The 24,375-nt window shown below is 40.6% G+C and overlaps 1 protein-coding gene across 2 annotated transcripts in view; it reads right to left on the reverse strand.

Annotated features, from left to right (window-relative positions):
* Positions 1–1,178: 1,178 nt before the first annotated feature.
* The window catches only part of SUPT3H (SPT3 homolog, SAGA and STAGA complex component), a 138,146-nt gene continuing 114,949 nt past the window's right edge, over positions 1,179–24,375 (reverse strand). For both annotated transcript variants that reach the window (XM_068960827.1, XM_068960825.1), the window contains 2 exons: positions 1,983–2,068; positions 1,179–1,223 (listed from right to left, as the gene is read on the reverse strand). In XM_068960827.1, the coding sequence (XP_068816928.1) occupies positions 2,027–2,068 (42 nt within the window). In that variant the 3' untranslated portion in view covers positions 1,179–1,223; positions 1,983–2,026. The remainder of the gene's footprint in view (positions 1,224–1,982; positions 2,069–24,375) is intronic.

Consider the following 24,375-nt stretch of genomic DNA (forward strand, 5'->3'; position numbering starts at 1 on the left):
CAATTACGGGGACATCTAGGCTGGTTCAGGACAGACACAAATGACCTTGTTTTATTCTAAATTCAGCTCATTGGCTTATGATGAAAAGTGAAAGGTTATTATATGGACTTACTGGGCAAAACCAGATTTTATAAATAATTACCTGTCAGACTGTTCAAGATAGACAAACATACACCAGACCAACAAAAACATAGACCTGTCATATTTCTGAGAGAAATGTACATTGAGTCTTCCTTCTCTGGGACTATAAGGAGATCAGGTAGAATAAAATGAAGGGGAAAAAACCTAAACCTTATATTTTCTGCCTTGTGCATACTTTAAAATGTATAATGTGGGAGAGGAGGAATTTTGATGTGAAAAATCAGCTCCTGAAGATTTTATACATCTATGAGCCTGGCACAGAAACCAAATACAATAAATGCTGTCATTTAAAAAAGTTAGGATGTTTACTGCAAGCTTATAATTTTCTGTGATTAGGGACGCCAAGAAAAATAAGAATGATGATAAAAAGAAAAGTTTAATCATACATTTCACCAATCACAGATGGAACATCAAAACCCTTTGGCAATTTTTTGATATTATATATCTGTGTTTTGTTGTTGTTGTTTTTGACATGAAGATTTTTTCCAGAAGGACTAACACAGAACAGGTAAATGACAGTTCACAAATGTGAATGAAAAAGTGAAAGTGAAGTCGCTCAGTCGTGTCCGATTCTTTGCGACCCTACGGACTGTAGCCTATCAGGCTCCTCCATCCGTGGGATTTTCCAGGCAGGAGTGTTGCAGCGGATTGCCATTTCCTTCTCCAGGGGATCTTCCCGACCCAGGAATTGAACCTGGCTCTCCTGCATTGCAGGCAGATGCTTTACCATCTGAGCCACCAAGGAAGCTATTGTGGCACAATCCCATTAGCTGGGTCTCACTGTGATCTGGTCATAGCAGGAAAATCCTTCACGCTTCTCATTTCTATTTTTATTAATTCTTGACAAAGGTTGTCTCAGTGCGTGTAGAAACTACAATAAAAGTAAAATTATGCAAAACTCATCAAGTATGAAAGAGATAACTTCCTTTTTTTTGCAATTCAAGTTGAATCAAGATCTGTATATTACTTCGATATTCGAGTTTGTTTCCAAGAGTGACAGTTCCTCATTTGTTGGAGAAAGTATAGATGTCAGAAGGATGACTCAGCTGCTAGAGCAGGGAAGTGCCCAGCCCACACTCAGTCTAGGAAGAATAAAAGAGTGAGAAAACCGATCACTCAGCTGCCCTTCCACTGATTCTAACTGCTTGGCTTCTAAATGGGTATGGTGTGTGTGAGGGGTGGGCCTGGGGATCCAAGGGACAGGGAAAGGAGAGAAATGAAGACGGGAAGAGTTCTATGAGGGAAGAAACACACCACAGGCAGATACTTGGAAAGCTGGGCAGACGCCGTAAGAAGGACAGATGTACAATACATGGGGTGAAGGGAAGAAAAGACAGGAACAGAGAGTTCATCGGGCTTATCGGGTCTTTGATTAGTCTGAGTTCACAGGGTGGACAAGTATCTGTAAAATACATGAAGATCTAGTCACCAAATGTCAGAAAGTAGAGTTGGTGGGACAGTGCAAAGGGAAATGTGACTGTCCTTTTAATTGTGTTTCCTTTGTCCCAAACCTGGATTACAAAATGCATCAAATAAAACACAGACTAAACACTGAGAAAAAAAAAAAAAAAAAGACCCTGCTTTTAAGTTATGTGAACTGAGAGCAGCTCTATTCCAAATTCAAATTGCAAAATTGCATTCTTGTCCACCTACACACCACCCTGAACATCCTGCCATTAATTGGCTAAATGGCCCATCCAGTAAACAAGACTAAGCGTTGAGGGGGTTGGAGAAGGGCTGGAGTCAGTCAGTTGATAGTCACAACAAACCAACCCACTCCCAAGGCTGTGGAGAGGGTAAACTTGTATTTTATTTTGCCCAAGGAGGGGAACAGAAATCACCTTAATATAACATTGCCTTTCCTGTTGCCACAGTCGCAGTCACATCAGCAGGCCAGAAAAGCCATCCCATTCCTGCGGTAGGCACTCTGTCAAAGAAGAAGAAATCTGCAGTGAATTATCACATCAAGTCAAAGCAGGAAAGGGGGCAAAAGAGCAGGCAGCACTTTCTTCCTGTTTTGGGGCTTGGCTGGCTACAATCTAGTAGGGTGCTTCATCTGAACACTGCTGGTGGCCAAGCATTAGCAACTGCTCTGTTAAAAAGTCAGTGTGGTTAACAAGTGGTTAGTGATTCTATTTCGGGGGAGTGGGAGAAATGTAAAATAAGACATCCCATTTTGTTAATTGATTGGGCTTGGTTAGGCCAAAGACATGTTGTGTTGAATCTGTTTGTCCTTTGGAAACATGTGTTCTCTATTGGACATGCCCAAGAATCACTTCTAACTAAGTATCTTAATAGTCTATAAATTACTGACTCATTATACCCTTCCCAGGCCTAATTTATAGTCTCAGTAAAAAGCTATGGGAACAGATAGTAATAGAGGACCCCTTATCCAATATGGTGCTAAGGAGTTCTGTACATTACAGGCATTACAGAAAATTTGAATCTTACATAATTTTATTATGCGTATATATATATAGATAGATATTCGTGATGGGATAAAAATATACCCATAAAAGAAAAATGTAATAATTTTTGTAATTGTAATAATGTAATATATTCCAGTAAAGAAAGTAACACAGCATAATAATATAATATACTCCATAAAGAAAGCAACATTTCACCTCAAGAGATATATTTTGTATTTCAGAACTGGAAGAATCGGGCCATACAGCGCCTTTCACAATGAGACATACAGTGAAGCAGAACTGAAATCCAGGATTTAGGAATAAAATTCCTCTCTTCACCACCATAGATTTCATTAGTTAAACTTGGACCAGCCACCTTCAGAGAATTTGTAACCTTCAATTAGATGAAAATTTTCTATAATTTATTTTCAGAAAAATGGAAAAAAGACAAATCCTCATAACATCATGAATTTTTTGTTCTTTTAAGCTAATAATTCTGGGGTTGTTCTGGAGTATATAAACTTTCAGTCCAATAAATTTACCTTCAGCAGCCATCTTACAGGAAATACAGAATAAGCTTTTATGATTAAGATAGTGTTAGGAATGTGCAGAAGAGTTTAATTCTAAAAAATGATTATTTTTAATTATACAGAAAAAAAAAGAAAGGTAAAACCCAAGTTTTTGACAAAGACTTCTACCAACATGAGGTGAAACAAAAACGGTTTTCTGAATAACTTTCTCCTAATCATAAAATTCAATTAGCTTCAAAACCTTCCCTCCAAATCTCCTGCTTATACAGGATTTACTATGGTTGTCAGGCTTGGAAGCCCTGGTTGAAATTTCATTAGTGGGCTGTTACACAGTTCACTCTGGATCAGCGTATCAAGGATGAGAAAACAGATCCCATAGAACCCTTCTTTGGGGCTCGCTCTGTGAGCTCCATCCTACCACCGGGCTCTCTGCGTCATAGGGCACTTTTGGACTGAAGCACACGTGCAAACAAAGGCTAGAAAATTCTAACTCGAGCTCCTAAGACCATGCACGGGCGAACAGTGGAAAATGAGCTCCTTGGAGAGCTACAAATAACTTGCAGGAACGGATAGGGTGTCTTCCCACAACCACAGGCAGGGGAGCCTCAGGCCCTGAAATAGCCCCTTCCACCACGGCCGCCATCGAGAGGCTCACACCAAAGTAATACTTTCTGCTTCTTACCCTTGATATTTCACGTTTTACAACCACTGTGACAACCTTCAACATAACATAATATTTAAAGCCCAGGGATGGTTTACATGGAGATAAACAGACCTGGGAGTAAAGCTGGATTCCTCTTCAACATAAATGGTTGAGGTGAGCCTTGCTTGAAAAAGTAATCTTGGCTCAGGAGAAGACCAAGTTTTGGCTGAGCCCACCTGAGAAATTACCAAGTTTAATCTTTCCAGGGTGGGTGATATGAAATGGTTTACTCCAGTGTTGAAAAGGTCTCTTTTCACCTTCATAGGTGAGTTGATTAATGCTGTTTGCAAACAACTAAAAGATGACAGGCTTACTGAATAACAGAGGCCCTCAAGTTTAATAAGAAAACCAAAGTTTAGAGCTGACCTGGATTTCTGGAATAAGTTCTTCCTATTCTAATTCTAAAATAAAGAAGGAACAAACAGACATGTGTAATTAGTGAAGAGCAATTTCAGCAAACCAATCCCCTAGGGTCCTCCACCCTGAGTCACTGCTTTTTCCTTTTGATGTATAAAGGATGTATGTTGTCTGTCTGTGTAGGGCAATTATGGGAATGTCCCAAATTTGGCATCCCTTCCAGAGTAAGCAACTTGAAAGGAAGATGGATGGAGACAACTCATCTTTGTGTCAACTGTGAATTTCTCTCTATTTGTGCTGCGAATGCTGAAACTAAATTTAAACATTGCTTGGTGTGAGGGCCTTCCAGAGGCCACGTTCTCATGAAACACTCTGCGTCCCACTCACTGTCTATTGTTAGATATTGTGAACAATTCACAGACACTCTTCGTAAAACCCAGACCTTGAGCAGAAAAAGCCAGGACCTCCCCAACTACTGAAAAGTATAAATTAATTAATAACACAGACTCCCTCTCCTCAAACCAGCTCTGACTTGCTATATACCACTTAAGCTTCATTTCTGATTTTAGAGTTCTGTTCTCAACTATTATTTACTTCCATGTAAATGTATTGAAAAGTTCAGGTATTTTAGTATCTCTCAAAGTACCAGCAAAGAATATATATATACATATATGTGTGTGTGTGTATGTATGTGGCCTCCCTGGTGGCTCAGATGGGGTCTGCTGGCAATGCAGGAGACCCCGGGTTCAATCCAGGAAGATCCCCTGCAGAAGGGAATAGCAACCCCCTCCAGTATTCTTGCCTGGAGAATTCCATGGACAGGAGCCTGGCAGGCTACAGTCCATGGGGACACAAAGAGCTGGACACGATGGAGCGGTATAACACTTCCACATATATATATATATATATATATATATTATATGTATTTTAATTTTTTAAAAGGACCAATTGTAGTTCTTAAGTCTTTTTTCCTAAAATTGGGTATCACGTTAGTCCCCCATTTTTGACACTCTTTTTTATTGATTCAGCTCCAAATTATGACCTGTTACTGGAAGCTCAATCTACCTGGATAAGTAGACACAGATTCTACCTGCTGCCCTGGACACTGGTGGGGTATTAACTCATAAGTGTGTACCTTTAATATAGGAATTTAAAAAGTCTGTGTGCGCAGGGGCAATGAACAAACTAGGGAAAACATTTAAATCCCAAACTGGTTTACTTTTGCTTATATGGTTCATCATAATTGCACATTTTAAGGAATACAAATTAACATTAAAAAGGAAAAGGTTAATAAATATCTTAAACAAAAAGAAGATAAATATGCTACAAAGCATACCCTGCAGTTCCAAGTTGAATATGAGTGTGTGTATATGGGTTGTTTGTGCCAGTAGTCTGATTAGTAAGACTTTAATTACAGATAAAACTATCCCCTTCAGTTCAGACCTACACTTTATTCTCACTACTACACTTCCTGATTTATTCTGCTTTTTAAAGTAAAATAAAACAAGAATTTCACTGTAGGGACAAGCATCAGCAAGACGGCAAACTAGGAGGTCCCAAAGCTTGTCTCCCCAACAAAACAATAAACAACTACAAACAGTCAAAAAATAGCTCTGAATTACAACAAAAAAAGTATGACTATACAGAAAAGTGTAGGAAGCATTTTATTTGCATTATTCACCCATCCCAGTCCAGAGGAGCTCAGTACAAAGAGTGACCCACCTTGGAGGGATATCATCCCAGAAGACAAGGAAAGCAGGAGATTCCCTGCAAACTTCCCTTCCCAATGCTGTGGACGTTTGCAGTGTTTGCTACCAAGCACCCCCACAGTCTTTACCAACAGAGAACCCAGTCATTGAGCTGCATGGAGTCCCCACTGCTGTGTTTCCTTATTGGGGCTGGAGCTGTCTCTGCGGTGAGACTTGCTCCCCTGTGCCTCACTCTCTGGGACCATGATGCCATAGCATCTCACTGTTGATGGGAGTGAAGCTACTGCTGCTCTCTGTACCCTGCCTCCAGGGTTCCGCAGCTACTATCAGCGGGGCCCAGATGCTGCTTTCTGTTCCGCTCCTGGGTCCTAAGTCATGGCATTGCTTGCCATCACTGGGCTACATTGATACAGCTCTGCGTTCTACCCTTTGGGTCCTGAGTCATGGCTTTGACCTGGCATTGCTGAGGCTAAGCTGCGGCTGCTCCGTACCCTGTGCCCTGGAGCCAGAGGCAGGACTGGGACCCACCATCCCCAGGGTGTGCCATTGCTGCCTCCCCACAGTTTGTGCCACTACTGTATCTCCCCATCCTGGGGCCACGAATCGCTGTGGTGAGTCCCAAGGACTCAGACCCTGGCTCCGCGGAAGATGTGCACATGCCTACCCTCAGGCACTGGTACTAGCATCACTGCAACGGCACTGGTGCACCAGGACCAAGGAACTGCCCCGTGTGCCTGATGCCAAAACCCCGGCTCCACTGCCACTGAGTGCCAGTGCGCTACATCTGGTGCCAAGAAGGATCCCTTTGGCTAGAAATTCCTCCCACAGGCAAAAAAGGAAGACCCCCAGCAGCCTCTGTCATTGAGGACCCCAACAGCTGTAGATTCCACTGCCACTGGCAGGACCTCTGCGGTCTGGGCCACTGAAGAGCCCTGCAGTCTTTGCCAAAGTTGACCTCAGCTGCTGATGGAGCTGCCTGGAGACTATACCACTGTGCTTTCCCCAGCATCAGAGCTGCTGAATTCCATCCAGCCAGAGATCTCACAGACACTTTCAGGTGAAAATCCTTCTCTTCCAGAGTCAGTCTGAAAAGGTGGAAAGAGATGACTGCTCCCTCAAATGCGCAAACGTCAATGCAAAGCTACTAGAAACAGGAAAAAGCAAGGAACCATAACACCACCAAAGGAGCTCAGTACTTTTCCTGTGACTAAGGCCAAAGAAACAGGCATCTGTGAGTTACTTGAAAAAGAACTCAAAAGAGCATCTTAGGAAAGCACAGTAAGATTTGTCTGTCAGAAAGCTGACAGACTGAGTTGTCTGAGTTAGTGAACTCAAGAAAACAACGCATGAGCAAAATGAGAAGTTCAGTAATGAGACAGAAATCATAAAGAAGAGTGAAACGAAAATTCTGGAGCTGAAGGGTGAAAAATGCAAGAGAGAGCTTCAAAAACAGACTCAATCAAACAGAAGAAAGACTGTGCCAACTTGAAGAGACATTTTTTGATATCCATTAAGAGGAGAAAAGAAATAAGAATGAAAAAAGGGTGATAAAAGTCTATGTAAATTAGGGGATATCATTTAAGTGAAACAATATAGTCAGCTCTCATGTTAGTCACAAAACAAGGTTTAACAAACTTAAGAACACTGAAATCCTATCAAGCATATTTCGCGAACACAATGAAACTAGAAATCAATGATAGGAGGAAAGCTCGAAAATTCACAAATATGTAGAAATTTAAAAAACCCATCTGCATGGATAAACAATGGGTCAACAAAAAAGTCAAAAGGGAAATACAAAAATTTCAAGAAAAACAACAACAAAAAAACCCTACAGCATACCACAACTTATGGGCTGCAGCAGCAGAATTTCTAAGAGGCAAGTTTATAGTGATAAATGCCTACATTAAGACAAAAGGAAGATTTTAAATAAAGCTAGCCTTATATGTTATATAACCTTATATGTTTCAATTATCCCTCAATAAAGCTGGAAAAAAATGGGGAAAAAAATCTCATTATAGCAGGCCTCAAACTCACTTTTAAATACTTCATTTCTCAAAGGTCTAAGACAGAAGATTTTTGTTCTAGTATCTGAATTCTTATAAGTTTGCAGAATCTGATTTCAGCAACTCTTTACTGAGTTCCAACTCTGTGCAAGCCACTATGTGCTTGGTGGTACAGAGGACTCGAAGATGAGTGGCACAGTCCTGCAGCCACTAGAGCTTCCACAAGTGAAATGCATTGAGGGGTCATTCTCAAGAGTGGGGGGAAAAAATAAGGCAGGCTTTTTGCTTGCTCGTCTACTTTTAATCACAATATTTAATTTCAGGTAAAAGGCATGAGATTTGTATATTTCTTAAAGTGCGGGGAGCAAATATTAAAAAAAATACTGTACTTTAAAAAATTTGCTTATGAAGTATTCAATACTTCCATGTCCATGTCTAATTTAGCATTACCACAACTATTAAAAAGAAAGGTCTTATTATTCTCCTTTTTAAAGTGATATGTCTAGGATTCAAAATCCAAGACCTGTATTCTTTTCATTATACCATTATCTTATACTAAACAAAAGAGAACAACTCCTCCCCTCCAAATCTAGCTTAATTTATTCCATCTAGATTACTGTAGACATATCTATTCTCCTAGTCCTAACAAACTCAAGTCTTGCTAAAGGTCACTTAAATTAAAACTGTACTTCAAAGATTTAAACTAGATTAGCTTGGCACAATCCTTGGAGTCCAGAGATGGGACCTGAATCTAAATTGTCTTCAGTTTGGAGGCACTCTCAACTAGTGCTTATTTTCCAGACTAATTTAAAGGTTAATATATAATAATAATAATGAAAATAAAACACTGTGCATCCAAATAACTTGGGGGAGCTTTACAAAAATAACAGATACTCTGGCTTCACTTCTTTAAAGTCTATTGGTCTGAGTGGAGTTCGGGTTTGGAATGTTTCAAAAGCAATCCAGGGACTTTCCTGGTGGTCCAGTGGTTAAGAATCCACCTAGCGATGCAGGGGAACGTGGGTTCAATCCCTGGTGGAGGAACAAAGATCCCACACGCCCTGGTGCAACCAAGGCCACAGGCCCCAACTACGGAGCCTGTATACCACAACAAAAGATCCCACATGCCGCAACTAAGACCTGAGGCAACCAAGTAAATAAATACATTTTGAAAAAAAATTCTTCACTTTGACCTGGATGCACAACGAGGGCTGAGAACGACAGTGGAGTAGGTGAGCACACCATGAACAGGACTCCAAAATGCTTCTGTCAACAAATACAGAACTCTTTCAGTCTGTCACAATTACACATTAGACAGTATTTCATAATGGGAATCCTAATCTTAGCATTTAATACAGAAGAAATAGAAACTAAGGTTTTCAACTGCTACATTTAAAATGGATAACCAACACGGACCTACTGTATAGCACAGGGAACTCTGCTGCAGCCTGGATGGGAGGGGAGTTTGGAGGAGAATGGATCAAGTATACATATGGCTGAGTCCCTTCACTGTTCACCTGAAACTATCACAACCTTGTTTGTTAATCAATTATACCGCAATACAAAATAAAATGTTTTTAAAATTCAGGTTTTCAGACGTGCCTTTTATGAAGATAGCAGACAGGCTACCTACGGCCCTCTCACTTCTGACTGTGGGCCATGTGCAGACCGGTCATTGTTCTTCTCCTTCCCAGGAGCCGGGATGCTGCTGTGAGGGAGCGCAGCCCTGCAGCCCGCCACACCACGTTTAATTCCATAATGGCAGAGGGATTTGGAAACTAAGCCTACTAAACCATGTTGAACAAATCTTTTGCTTACATCTAAAATCAAGGAACAATAAAACTTTGGAATTGCAAAGTGTCTTTGAGAACTCCTCTAGTCCAGTTCCTAATCTAACAGATGAAAAAACTACTGCCCAGAGAGAGACGCACAGATCTGTGGTCATGGGGCAGACAACCTAGGATGGTTCTCATTCTGCCCAAAGCTGTATGTTCAGCTTTTCTGACCTTAACGGGGAAAACAGATGTCAGGGGAAAAATTGTTCTTCCAGATAAAGAATCCTTGGGAGCAGAACAAAAGTGAAGGGGCTGGAGGGAGGGAAGGACTTCATTGTCCAAAACAGGACAGCTGAGTAGTTAGAACAATACACGCCATGATGAGCTTTTAGTTCTATGCCTGCCTCTTCGGCTATCTGATTAGCTCTCCCTTGGAAAATCACTTAATATCCCCGAGTGCCCCCAATACTAGTTTTGATAAAGAGACGAACTCTCAAAATAATTAAGATCAACCTGGCTGAAAAGTTCTGTGGCCAAAGCACACACCTTTAGAAGCTTCACGGGAATGACGCACCATTTATTTGCGCTCAAGTCTTTCTAATAAGTCTGTGCTCAGTGTCTGATTTAGGGTCAAGCATACAATGTGGCCTGCCTGGGTCGGTTTGGAGTTGGCCCATTTGGGCTAAATCCAGGAGAGAAAGGACAATAAAAAGATTTGGAGCCTACATTCACCCTTTCCCAAACTACTGTTAACTCCCAATTAACTAAATGTAGGGTAGACTCTGCATTTTGGATGATTTGCGGGCCACAGGAGCCACCCTGGTTACCGAGGGCCTGGTGGTTTCTCGAGAGCTCTCTTCTGCTCCATGGGGATGCAGAGGGTACCGAGGGCAGAGGTTCTATGACTACTGGCTTGGCTTTGCTGGAGGATGTGGTGGGGGAGGCAGTGGGGTGAACTGAAAGCAACAGGCTTTCCCCGCATGCCTGCTAAGTTGCTTCAGTCGTGTCCGACTCTCTGTGATTGGGCTTCTCTATCCATGGGATTCTCCAGGCAAGGATACGGGAGTGGGTTGCCATTTCCTCCTCCAGGGGATCTTCCCCACCCAGGGATCGAACCTGTGTCTCCTGAGGCTCCTGCATTACAGGTGGATTCTTTATTACTCAACCACCGGGGAAGCCCACAGGCTTTCCCTAGTCTTTTACTAATGAAGTTAACCTAAGTGTTCCATTTATTGGACTATTCAGTTGAGTGGGGGATGAGGGTATGTATGTCTCTGAATTTCATGTATAAAAATGTTAATTTCATGTCTAAAAATGCTGTTTCACAAGACAGCTACATTAATTAGCCCACTTCACTCCCAAGTTACTGTCAAGACAAACTGTGTTTTTATCTCCCTTTTTCTATCTCTTCTGGCAGCAACACCGGAGTCTACATCAGTTTGTTTCAAATTCCACGGCCCCCATCAGCCCCAATTCAGCCCTGCCCTCTGTGGGGTCACTGGATTCAGAGTCCAAGCCCCCTCCCAGCTCCTCCATTTGCTGAAGGAGGTGACCATGCCCTGAGAGGCATCTTGTTTCGCTTTAATACTATAAATCTTTGAACCCCTGGAGCTTCATATCAAAGCTATGTAATAGCTCTTTAAAAGATAAAATATGCCCCCTTTTCTTGCTGCCCTTGTGTCTGCGTGTGGGCAAGAGATTTAATTACAGTGAATAAAACTGAATGGTGGTCTGAGACTCTTAAAATCAAAGTGGGGATCATGGCTGAATTTCATTAGCAAACATAAATACAAATAGGCACATCTTGTTTGTACCAATGCCATGTGACTTTCCCCCTTTTGATAATTTCATTCTAACTCTGATAAATTTCAGAGAATCTAAATTGAACCATATGATGTATAGCACTGTAATATGCAAAGCTCTTCATTAAACATGTTCCTTTTTTGAGTACTTCCCCATGTTATAAATATCCTGTGAAAATCATGGAGGGCAGTTTGTCAGACAGCAGAGCCTTGATTTAAGACAGTGGAGGGAGCCCTGCCCTCTAAATAAGAGGTCTTCTCTGGCTGGCAGAATGGGAAAAAGATATAGCATTAACTCCCATTCTATTCCAAGTAACTGTGAGCCTATAAATCTTATGGAACGTGTCATTTTATGCATGTTTTTCTCTAAGTCTGTATCAAATTCTTCTCAAATGTTATTCCAGCATTCTGGATATAAACATCTCTCAATTAAAATTAATTATTAAAAATTACCATTTCTAATTGCCCAAGTCATCTCCATCAAATTATATGAGATGTGTTAATTTCTTTGCTGTCACTGAGCAAAGTAATTACATGGTTGATGCAAACAGCACTGTATTTTAGAGAAAAGTTTTTTGTGAATGTTATTTTTAGCAATTTTATGAGTCTAAATAGAAGTGTACCATTTCTATGCTTAAACTAGTCTTTCCATGATATTGTATGCACTTAAATACATTTATGGTAGTAATAATTTAATCGCAATAATATTAAGGTTTTTTTTCTTCCACCTAAATTATAAACAATTAAAACACAAATTTCCAAACTATTCCAAGCTGCAGACACATGTTATGTATAAACAGTACCAAATTGGCAGAAGTTAGTCATCAAAATCCCCACGGCAGGCAGCGTGGGCAGGCAGGGTGGGGGAGAGAGGTGCTCAGTATAACAACAGTTAATTCTTGTTTTTCTTGTTTGATTCAAAGCTCTCCAGGAGGCAGGAAGTTGCTATTTTATTGTCTCTGTATGTCCAGGGTACCATCCAATGTACAACATATAAGTAGGTGCTCAATAGATAATCATCTAATGCATTTGATTTGCAAATAGCTTAGTTTCCTCTGGACAATGAGAAATGCTAACATGTATTCACCATGACAGCAGGGGCTGAGATATTGTCAGCTCCAAAAAAATCAGGCTTAGACTAAATGCTTATCATTTCACCAGATAATCGTCAGCAGCAATTAGTAGGAAAAATAAATTAGTGACCTTGATAATTCAGTCATAAGCAACGCTGCAGAGAGTTACTCTGATGTTAGTTCTTAGTTCCCACTGGGAGCATTTCTGGGCTTCTCATTACTGTTATCTGCCAGGAGTAAAAACTTTTGCATCAACGGAGCCAACTGCCTTGTGTGCCAGAAAGAAAGAATCCAAGTCATCTAAAACAACACTATTGAATTGTTTTGTTGCATCTAAACATTTTAAGTTCCAACATTCTGTTACTGAAAAGCTTACAGTAGTATAAAATAATGTTTTAACAGTCTTGGTTAGGTGGCAATGTTACTCAATTGTATTTTCCATTTTCAAAATTGTCAACAATGACATAATAAAAATTAAAAGAACACTGCCTCAGTGGCCTTTGCTATGTCAAAAAATACAACATGAGGAATAAGTACATGAATAGCAACAGCTGTTTACCAATGGTCAAGGCACCAATTTAGAACAGTAAACAAATTATAATTAAAGTTCTCAAGAATTTTTAGAAGAAAATGAATAATAAAATCACAACATAGAACTATCAGGACACAGTCACTAATAATGAAAATCACTGTGGTAGCCACCTGAGAAGGTATATTTTTGTATGAACCTATTGTCATTCATTCATTTAATAACATAGGTTGCAAGATGCAGTGGATACGGCAGTGATCTTAGAAGTGGTTCCTGCCCTTCATGCTGAACAGTCTAATGGGGGAGACATAGTGAATGACAAATGAAAAAGGTAATGGGAATCACGAAATGAGAGTAGAGTGTGATGGGACCATATAAGAGGACGGTAGAGGTGGGTGGTGATCAACAATCCTTCTTGAAGGAAAAGACATTCAGCTGAGGCCAAACTGGGGATGGGGATGAGTGGTGAAAGGGCCGGACAGAAAAATGTTCTAGGTTAAGACCCAGAGGAGAGAGAGTCTGACTTATTTTCAAATGCCAGTCTATAGGCTATGCTTGTCACAATAAATATTAAGCCTAAGACACTAACCCACACCACCTACCACTGAAGGGTTTATCAAAATTCAGGTAAGAAATGCTCATGTTATATAAACATTCAACCGATTCTTTTGAATCACCGCTTTAGAGCCTGATATAATCTCTTTAACTGGAAGAATTGGAGGACTTCTGGTCTCTGATCCGGCATAGAAGTCTGGAAGTTGCCCTCTGTCCTTGTTTACTCAAGTGAAAGTTGAACAAAGTGAAAAATCAAGAACTCTTAGATCCAAAGGACAAGTGAAGTCACAGGGCAAACCACTGCCCTTAAAACAGAGAGAAAGACAAAGAGTCACAACTTAATGGAACAGAGATCTATAAGCAAAAACCTCTGTGGGAACCAGTGCTGGGGTAGGGGAAACTGAACTGTAACTGACAAACTGCTAAAGCTCAGTGTGGACAAACCTGGGCGCTAAAACTCCAGGGGGACTCAGACACGGGTGGGGTGGGGGATGGAGAAGGGAACCACACTTTTGTGAGTTTTAGCTCCTGGAGGTCAACTAGGTTCTCACAGTGACTATCACAGAAAAACCTCTTCATGCTTCCAGTGGAGAGAGGGTTAAAAACATTTTGAAATACACCAAAGCATTACGTTCTTCTTAATAAGGTCTAAGCACAAGAGAAATAATTTAATCAGAGCTTAACCTGCCTAAGGTTTATAAGAGCGTAACTGACCTGGGCAAAGGGAAATACCCAACTGTCCACCGTGGTCATTCTAATAGTCTGGTGGGTGCATGGGGCACTAAAAAGCACCCGTGAAGCTCACAGTTCAGAGGCACAGGCTCTGTAAGACTAAGACCTACTCACAGCTGCATAGCATGTCTCCCCTCCATCCACATTTTACCATCACAATAATAAAGGCCTATTTTTCCAGCAGTTCCTTTAACCCAGTACATCATGTCTGTCTACTAAGACAAAATTACAAGGTATAATAAAAGGTAAAAAAACAGTTTGAAGAACCCAGCAAGCATCAGAACCAGACCCATTTATGACTGGCATGTTGGAATTAACAGACTGGGAACTTTTAACAACTATGATTGAGACGGTTGGATGGCATCACTGATTCAGTGGGCATAAATCTGAGCAAACTTCAGGAGACAGTGAAGGACAGGGAAGCCTAGTGTGCTACAGTCCATGGGGTTGCAAAGAGTTGGACATGACTCTTAGCAACTGAACAACAACAGCAACAATGATTAGGATGCTGAAGGCTCTAACGGACAAGGTAGACACCATGTAAGAACAGAAGAGCAATGCAAGCAAAGTGACGGAAATTTTAAGAAAAAGTAAAAAAGAAATGCTAGATATAAAAACTCCATTGTAACGGAAATTTTAAGAAAAAGTAAAAAAGAAATGCTAGATATAAAAACTCCATTGTAACGGAAATGATGAATGCCTCTGATGGGCTTATTAGCAGACTGAATAAGACTGAGGAAATAAGCTCTGAATTTGAGGATACTGCATGAGAAACCTCCAAAACTGAAAAAGCAAAGAGTGAAAAAACCCAGAAAACACAGAATAAAATATCCAAAAACTATAAGACAGCTACAAATGGTATAACATATGCATAGCCCGAATATTAGAAGAAGAAGAAAAAAAGAAAAGAACAGAAGAAATATTTTTTAAAATGATGACCTAGGATTTTCCCAGATTAATGTTGACATCAGACCATAGACCCAGGGAGCTTAGGGAACACCAAGAAGTATAAATAAAGATAAATAAAGGAGAAATAAAGATCTTCTCATACAAACAAAAACTGAGGGGATTATTTTCTAGTAGTTCCGTGCTTATAGGAAAATGTTATGAGGAAGTTTCCAGATACAGTTCAGAAACTTGGGTATAAAGAAAGAAAGAACAGTGGAGAAGGAGTAAGTAAATTGGTGCAGTCACTGTGGAGAACAGCGTGGAGGTTCCTTAAAAACTAAAAACAGAGTTACCATGTGATCTAGCAATCCTACTCCAGGGCATACATCCGGAAAAGATAAAAACTAACTGGAAAAGATCCATGCACCTCAGTGTTCACAGCAGCACTATTCATAGCAAACAAGACAGGGAAGCAAGCTAAACGTCCAGCAACAGATGAACAGATAAAAAAGACGTGTGTGTGTGTGTGTGTGTGTGTGTATACATACACACAATAGACTACTACTCGGTCATAAAAAGAATGAAATGATGCCATTTGTAGCAATATGGATGAATCTAGAGATTATCATACTCTCTGAAATAAGCCAAAGACAAATATCATGTATCACCTATATGTAGAATCTAAAGAAATGATACAAATGAACTTATTTACAAAGCAGAAGTGGACTCACAGGCATAGGAAACAAACTTATGGTTACTAAAGGAGAAAGTAGGGAGGGTTCCACTAGGAATTTGAGAGTAATGGACATAGCGCTATATATAAGATAAACATAAGGATTTACTGTACAGCACAGGGAAATATATTCAAATATCTTAACCTATAGTGGAAAAGAATCTGAAAAAGAATATAACTGAATCACTTTGTTGTACACTTGAAAACACTGTAAATCAACTATACATCAAAAAATATAAAAAAACTTTAACTGCTGTGTACTGACTTCTCAGTGACAGGCATGCCTTCTCCATGCCTTTGTGTCTCCTTCCCTAATTGAGTGTGGAAAGCACTATGAATATACTTTTGTCATATTAATTGCCATATTTCTATAATGGAGCTGTGTTAATGGAATTTGCCACAGACATTTACAATCTACCTCAGCCATCAAAAAAAAAAAATCACCTTCAAGTATCATAAATAACCAAAGTGTGTTCTCTAGTGTGAAAGATTAATTTGAAGAGAGCTAGCATATTAAATGATTAAATCCCTGAGGATGGAATCATTCCAAATCAGATACATAATCTCTATAGCAGCGACAGTGCTTGTGTTATTAGGCATTATTCTAATAAACCTTAAAAGGTAAGCTTTTTGGGGATTCCCAGGGGGCACCAGTGGTAAAGAACCTGCCTGCCAATGCAGGAGGCATAAGAGATTCAGGTTCGATTCCTGGCTCAGGAAGATCCCCTGGAGGAGGAAATGGCAACCCACCCCCATGTTCCTGCCTGGAAAATTCGAAGGACAGGGTAGCCTGGCAGGCTATAATCCATAGAGCCACAAAGAGTCAGACATAACTGAGTGCCATAAAGGGCAGGCTATTTGGGTCATAGTAACTAGAATACTGCGCTGGCCCAGACCAGTCCTATTCTACCATTGTTCGACTCTGCTGTTTACTGGTCATATTGTTAAAAATACTGAGAAGGTGTAGGTTTAGCACATTAAAAAAATGTTCTTAATTTCACTTTAAACAGTTATTACCATAAAAAATACTTTGTCATAGAACATTTTGTTTTATTAGTCACCAGACAAATTAAAAAACAGGCCTTCAGAAGGCCTATGAAAAATTTAGCACCAATCCTGGACCAGGGAATGAAGACAGAGATTCTTGTTGGCGAAAGTTGAGATCAGAGACATCCTTCCAAAAGACTGTGGCTGTCATTATTTCAAGAACTCTTAACCATGATTTCTTTAGGAAAGGCTGAATGAATTCTACCTTTATGTATTCTATTCATCGAGCACTCCAATGGAATGCAAGCAGGCATTCTATAAAGTAGAGCCTTGGGATATATACATTGAAATTAATTCAATGAATCATTTCAACCAGGATTTAGGAGAAGGAAGGGAAGGCTCTTTTGCACATGAGTTTCTGTCTGTCCGTCTAGTCCATGTGGTGGTATCAACGACCGAATGGGCAGGTCCCACCACTCCCAGGGTCCACTGGCCTCCAGTGTGTGCGGCTGGCCTCTTCTCGTTCCCCATAGCCGTGGGAGGTGAGGGGAGGTAAGCTAATGCATGAATAGCTGCCAGGAGAAAAGATGGGAGGGGAAAAAAGCTAAAGAAATATAGTATTTCAATCAAAGTCTGAAATTTGTAGAAGTGGTTTTGGTCTCCATATAGTAAAAATATTTACCCAAGAAACTCCTACTCGGGTGTGAACATCCTACTTCTAGTGGGATTTTGCTTGGCAAAGGGCTGTGAAAGAGTGGAAGCTAATACAGAACATGTCTATAAACAAATTTATTTAGTTAGTACAGACGGACACATTCGCTAGAGGATTTCAGCAATTACATGTGTAAAACTATTTCCTACAGTGGTTTCCTTTTGTGATTTTGCTAATTTATTCAATCTAGGCCATTTTCACGCACTGACTGTTATAAGCCATTTAGCCACACAGGCCGAAATGAACATATGGAGACTATGCCTTCTTTCCAATTCTTCATGTAAACATAATTACATGGTGATATTAAAGAGTCAAACTTATAATGAAAAAAGAGTCAAGCAAGGTTGTAATACCTTAAAACATAACGTTGTAATCTAACTTTGGAGAAGAGAGACTTGGAAATTTTGGCTATGGTAATATATATCAAAGTGTCCAGTAAAATGTGAAGCCTTATGTAAGGGTAAGGGTGTTTACATTTATGTTCAACATGTATTATTATTCCAGTTATAGCTATCAGTTCAGTTCATTTCAGTCTCTCAATCGTATCCGACTCTTTGTGACCCCATGAAGTACAGCACACCAGGCCTCCCTGTCCATCACCAACTCCCGGAGTTTACTCAAACTCAATGGCAACCCACTCCAGTATTCTTGCCTAGAGAATCCTGTGGACAGTGGAGCCTGGTGGGGTGCTGTCCATGGCGTCACACAGAGTTGGACACAACTGAAACGACTTATCATGCATGCATGCATTGGAGAAGCAAATGGCAACCCACTCCAGTATTCTTGCCTGGAGAATCCCAGGGACAGAGGAGCCTGATGGGCTGCCATCTATGGGGTTGCACAGAGTTGGACATGACTGAAGTGACTTAGCAGGGGCGGCAGCAGGAGCAGCAGCAGCAGCAGCAGCATGTCCATTGAGTCAGTGATGCCATCCAACCATCTCATCCTCTGTCATACCCTTCTCTTCCCAACTTCAATCTTTCCCAGCATTAGGGTCTTTTCAAATGATTCAGTTCTTTGCACCAGGTGGCCAAAGTATTAGAGTTTCAGCTTCAGCATCAGTCCCTCCAATGAATATTCAGGACTGATTTCCTTTAGGATGGACTGGTTGGATTTCCTTGCAGTCCAAGGGACTCTCAAGTCTTCTCCATCACCACAGTTCAAAAGCATCAATTCTTTGGCACTCAGCTTTCTTTATAGTCCAACTCTCACATCCATACATGACTACTGAAAAAACCATAGCTTTGATTAGATGGACCTAACTGTTGGCAAAGTAAAAAGGCAAAAAAATAGGACACTGAAAGATGAACTCCCCAGGTCAGTAGTGCCCAACATGCTACTGGAGATCAGTGGAGAAATAATTCCAGAAAGAATGAAGAGACGAAGCCAAAGCAAAAACAACACCCAGTTGTGGATGTGACTGGTGATAAAAGCAAAGTCCGATGCTGTAAAGAGCAATATTGCATAGGATCCTGGAATGTTAGATCCATGAATCAAGGCAAACTGGAAGTGGTCAAAGAGGAGATGGCAAGAGTGAACGTCAACATTCTAGGAATCAGCGAACTAAAATGGACTGGAATGGGTGAATTTAACTCAGATGACCATTATATCTACTACTGTGGGCAAGAATCCCTTAGAAGATATGGGAGTAGCCATCATAGTCAACGAAAGAGTCCAAAATGCAGTACTTGGATACAATCTCAAAAATGACAGAATAATCTCTGTTCATTTCCAAGGCAAACCATTCAATATCACAGTAATCCAAGTCTATGCCCTGACCGGTAATGCTGAAGAAGCTGAATTTGAATGGTTCTGTGAAGACCTACAAGACCTTCTAGAACTAACACCCCCAAAAGATGTCCTTTTCAATACAGGGGACTGGAATGCAAAAGTAGAAAGTCAAGAAACACCTGGAGTAAGAGGCAAATTTGGCCTTGGAGTACAGAATGAATCAGGGCAAAGGCTAACAGAATTTTGCCAAGAGAATGCACTGGTCATAGCAAACACCCTCTTCCAACAACACAAGAGAAGACTCTACACATGGACATCACCAGATGGTCAGTACCGAAATTAGATTATAAGATGGAGAAGCTCTATACAGTCAGCAAAACAAGGGCAGGAGCTGACTATGGCTCAGATCATGAACTCCTTATTGTCAAAGTCAGACTAAAATTGAACAAAGCAGGGAAAACCAGTAGACCATTCAGGTATGACCTAAATCAAATCCCTTACGATTATATAGTGGAAGTGAGAAACAGATTTAGATCTGATAGACAGAATGCCTGAAGAACTATGGACGGAGGTTTGTGACATTATACAGGAGACCATCCCCAAGAAAAAGTTATAGCTAAAACAACATGAAATCATATGCTTGGAGAATTTTAATTTTTAACAAATGTATGTTCATTGAAATGCATATTCTCAACTCTAGAAGCACTTGGATTATAATTCTCTAATTATACATATTTCTATTTGAGAATGTTAATTTAATTCATTATATTAATTAATAACTCCTACCTTTCAAACTGTGTTTTGGTCATTATTATTGTAGATCCCATAATGTCTTACATTTAGACGCTCAATAAATATTTGGTAAGTAAGTAAACCCCATGTAAACTTGGGTAGCACTCATGTAAAGAAAACCAATACAGATGGACACTTATGAATTAATTTCACACTAATTATTTTACAGATTGAGAATTTTTATTTCTCATATATATATGATAATATATTTGTGATTAATTAAAAAAAGGCAGAGTAAATTTTCTTAAATAAAGGAAGGGTACCATGTGAAGGCAGAAGTGGAGACTGGAGACATCTATAAACCAAGCACCAAGGATTACTGGTCATCACACAAAGCTAGGAGACGCCGGGAACAGACTCGCCCCTCTGAAGGAACCTGCCCTGCTGACTCCTCGATTCCAGACTTCTAGCCTGGAGAACTGGGAGATGAAACAGGGCTGTTGTTTCAAGCTGCCTCCTTTGTGGTACTTTGTCAACAGCAGTCTTAAAAAACAAAGGCAACTCTCTTACATTAACTATGTTACTTTTATTGATCTGTATGGTTTTAACCAAATGGCCTGGAAACTAAGGTCATTGCTGAAATCTTCCTGTCAGTCTAATTAGTAGGAACAGCTGCTTTTGTGGGAAAAAACCCACTACTTTTCTGGCCTGAGAGCATCAAATGAGATGAGCTCTGCTTCTACTGGGACAGAACTTTTCCCTTCTGGTTTTCACAGCAGGTATGGAGTGGGAGTGCTGTAGTCCCCTGAAACAAAGTATACGCTTAAGCAAGGCTTTCCTAAATGATAGATCTAGGGCAGAAAGAACTTAAAGTGATATTTTTCAAGACAGTGGCATTTTTACCTCAAACACTGCATAAAAGTATAAGATGAGAGAATATTAAGGTACTGGCCCTCAAAGGAAAAAGTTGAGATATTTTTAAAGTGAAGTTCCTGATAATGGCCATCCATCACACCACGGTCCTTTGCTTCAAGGCTAACCTAATAACTGAGATCAAGTTACTTTATTTTTGGCCTACTGAAGCCTAGGATCAGTAATTCTCATCTTTATAATGTGTAAGGGAATACTAAAAACATATATTATGGTGAAAACATTTGTGTATGGGGAGATATTTGAAAAAATTTAAAACACATATGGAAATTATACTTCTGGTAGCCACTGACTGAGAAAATAGGTACTGATCAAAATCCTGCAATGATGGGTTTAGATGAATGTTATTTACCACAACAGTACCTACAACAGTTGAAAACACATTAAGACGTATCAGTTATCCTTTCTATAGACAGTGCTTATGTGTCTTGGGGTCTGGGTATGTGCCATTCTAACTATAAGGCTCTTGGGGAATGCAGATTCACAGGTTTGAAAATGCCTCCCCCAACCCCCTCCCACAAAGAGGGGAGGATGAGCTGAGAGAGTAGCATGTATATATACATATATACATGTTGACATATATATACATACACTACCACATGTAAAACAGACAGCTAGTGGGAAGCTGCTGCATAGCACAGGGGGCTCAGCTCTCAGTGCTCTGTGACGACCAAGAGGGGTGGGAGGGAGGCTCAAGAGGGATGGGCTATATGTATACTTATATACATATAGGGGATATATGAATACTTATGGATCACAATAAACTGTGGAAAATTCTGAAAGAGATGGGAGTACCAGACCACCTGACCTGCCTTTTGAGAAATCTGTATGCAGGCCAGGAAGCAACAGTTAGAACTGGACATGGAACAACAGACTGGTTCCAAACAGGAAAAGGAGTACGTCAAGGCTGTATATTGTCACCCTGCTTATTTAACTTCTATGCAGAGTACATCATGAGAAATGCTGGACTGGAAGAAACACAAGCTGGAGTCAAGATTGCTGGGAGAAATATCAATAACCTCAGATATGCAGATGACACCACCCTTATGGCAGAAAGTGAAGAGGAACTAAAAAGCCTCTTGATGAAAGTAAAAGAGGAGAGTGAAAAAGTTGGCTTAAAGCTCAACATTCAGAAAATGAAGATCATGGGATCCGGTCCCATCACTTCATGGGAAATAGATGGGGAAACAGTGGAAACAGTGTCAGACTTTATTTTGGGGGGCTCCAAAATCACTGCAGATGGTGATTGCAGCCATGAAATTAAAAGACGCTTACTCCTTGGAAGGAAAGTTACGACCAACCTAGATAGTATGTTCAAAAGCAGAGACATTACTTTGCCAACTGAGGTCCGTCTAGTCAAGGCTATGGTTTTTCCAGTGGTCATGTATGGATGTGAGAGTTGGACTGTGAAGAAGGCTGAGGGCCGAAGAATTGATGCTTTTGAACTGTGGTGCTGGAGAAGACCCTTGAGAGTCCCTTGGACTGCAAGCAGATTCAACCAGTCCATTCTGAAGGAGATCAACCCTGGGATTTCTTTGGAAGGAATGATGCTAAAGCTGAAGCTCCAATACTTTGGCCACCTCATGCGAAGAGGTGACTCATTGGAAAAGACTCTGATGCTGGGAGGGATTGGGGGCAGGAGGAGAAGGGGACGACAGAGGATGAGATGGCTGGATGGCGTCACTGACTCAATGGACGTTGAGTCTGAGTGAACTCCGGGAGTTGGTGATGGACAGGGAGGCCTGGTGTGCTGCGATTCATGGGGTTGCAAAGAGTCGGACGTGACTGAGCGACTGAACTGAACTGAACTGATGATAAACATTGTTGTACAGCAGAAACCAATGTACACTTAAAGCAATATCCTCCAATTAAAAACAAATTAAAAAAAAAGAAAATGCCCCCCAGCTTACATCTGTTTATTCATTAGCTCACAAGTATTTACTGAGTGCCTATGATGGCTCAAGTAGTTACTGTTCTATGTGCTGGGGGCTCATCATGAAGATACTAAATCTGACTTTCTCGTGGGTAAGACAGTCAGTAAGTAAATACATAAACATAATGACAGTTGTGTTAAGTACTATGAGAACAAATAAGGTAGGGTGGGGGGACAGACAGCAATGGGATGGGAGCAATGTCACCGTATCTTTGATCTGGTGACATTCAGAGGCCTGAATGAAGTAGAGGAGGGAAGCCATGCAGACACCAAAGTTGGACAGCTTATGGATTGCAGCAGCAGTGAGGAGTCGGGCAGAACTGAAATTGTATTTGGAAGGGAAAGCCCTGTAAGACAGTGGCAACACTGAGAATATCTTATCCTCTTTCCTGCATTTTCTGTGCATGTGCTGAGTGAAAGGTACCCAGTAGGCTCTGAGGATCTGGAGCAGTGATCCAGTCACAGTTCTAGTCACCAGGATCTTGCTTTGGGTCAGGGGGAGGGAGCGGGAAGGAGTCACTTAAGACGTATCCATGTATGCCTGTATACGAATGCGCATACACGTACACATAAATTATCCAACGTGACCTTTTCTAGAAGGATGGTCACAGTCCAGCTTAGTCCCAGGTGAGTGACAGATCCATAGTTTACAAAAAAAACAAAGCTGTTTTCTGGAGTCTGTCCTAATGCTCATGCAAGGGCTGACTGTGAGCTCTCTAATAACACATTTGCAAATAAAAAAGACACTATCTCCCAATGAATTTCCAATTTAAAAAAAAGTCCCTCAATATAATTCAATCCGTTAACATATCTTTCTTTAGAGAAGGTCAGATTTTGGTGATGCATTTTCCTCACAAAGTCCCTTAAACCAACCAGTGCCACGTGCGTGGGAAAACGTGCACTGATCTCATCTCCATGGTGAAGTCATCCGGGAGGAAGAGATGCTGTATATCTGGGGCACTTATTTGAAACTCTGACTTAGAGCAGCAAACAAAACTCACTTTTATGAGGAACTCAAACCTGCCACTTTAACTGAGGTCTCAGAGCACTCACTGATCCATAGCAACTAATAATACAAACTCAACAAGAGGCACTGGGGGCTTCAGCAACTGTTGAGCATGCTAAAGCATCTAAGTTAGAAAGTCCTATCTAAAGTAGCTTGGGTTAAGTAATAAATGTGGAAGTTCTGCTCCCTCTAGGAAAATGGGTAACTGGTATCAGTTTAATAAGAAACCTGTGAGGACATGAGATCATGAGGCTGTTCAGTGCTCCCCAACAGGAACTATTTCAGTATAAGGAAATGACTGGAAAGAGAGTGAGAGAGAGATCACCAGCCATAAATCAATCAAAGGCTTCTCATGCCTTCATATACCTATTTAAAAATTATATATATGCATATGTAAAGATTAGAA

This window comes from Capricornis sumatraensis, chromosome 22, assembly GCF_032405125.1.
Source record: "Capricornis sumatraensis isolate serow.1 chromosome 22, serow.2, whole genome shotgun sequence".
NCBI classification, from domain to species: domain Eukaryota; kingdom Metazoa; phylum Chordata; class Mammalia; order Artiodactyla; family Bovidae; genus Capricornis; species Capricornis sumatraensis.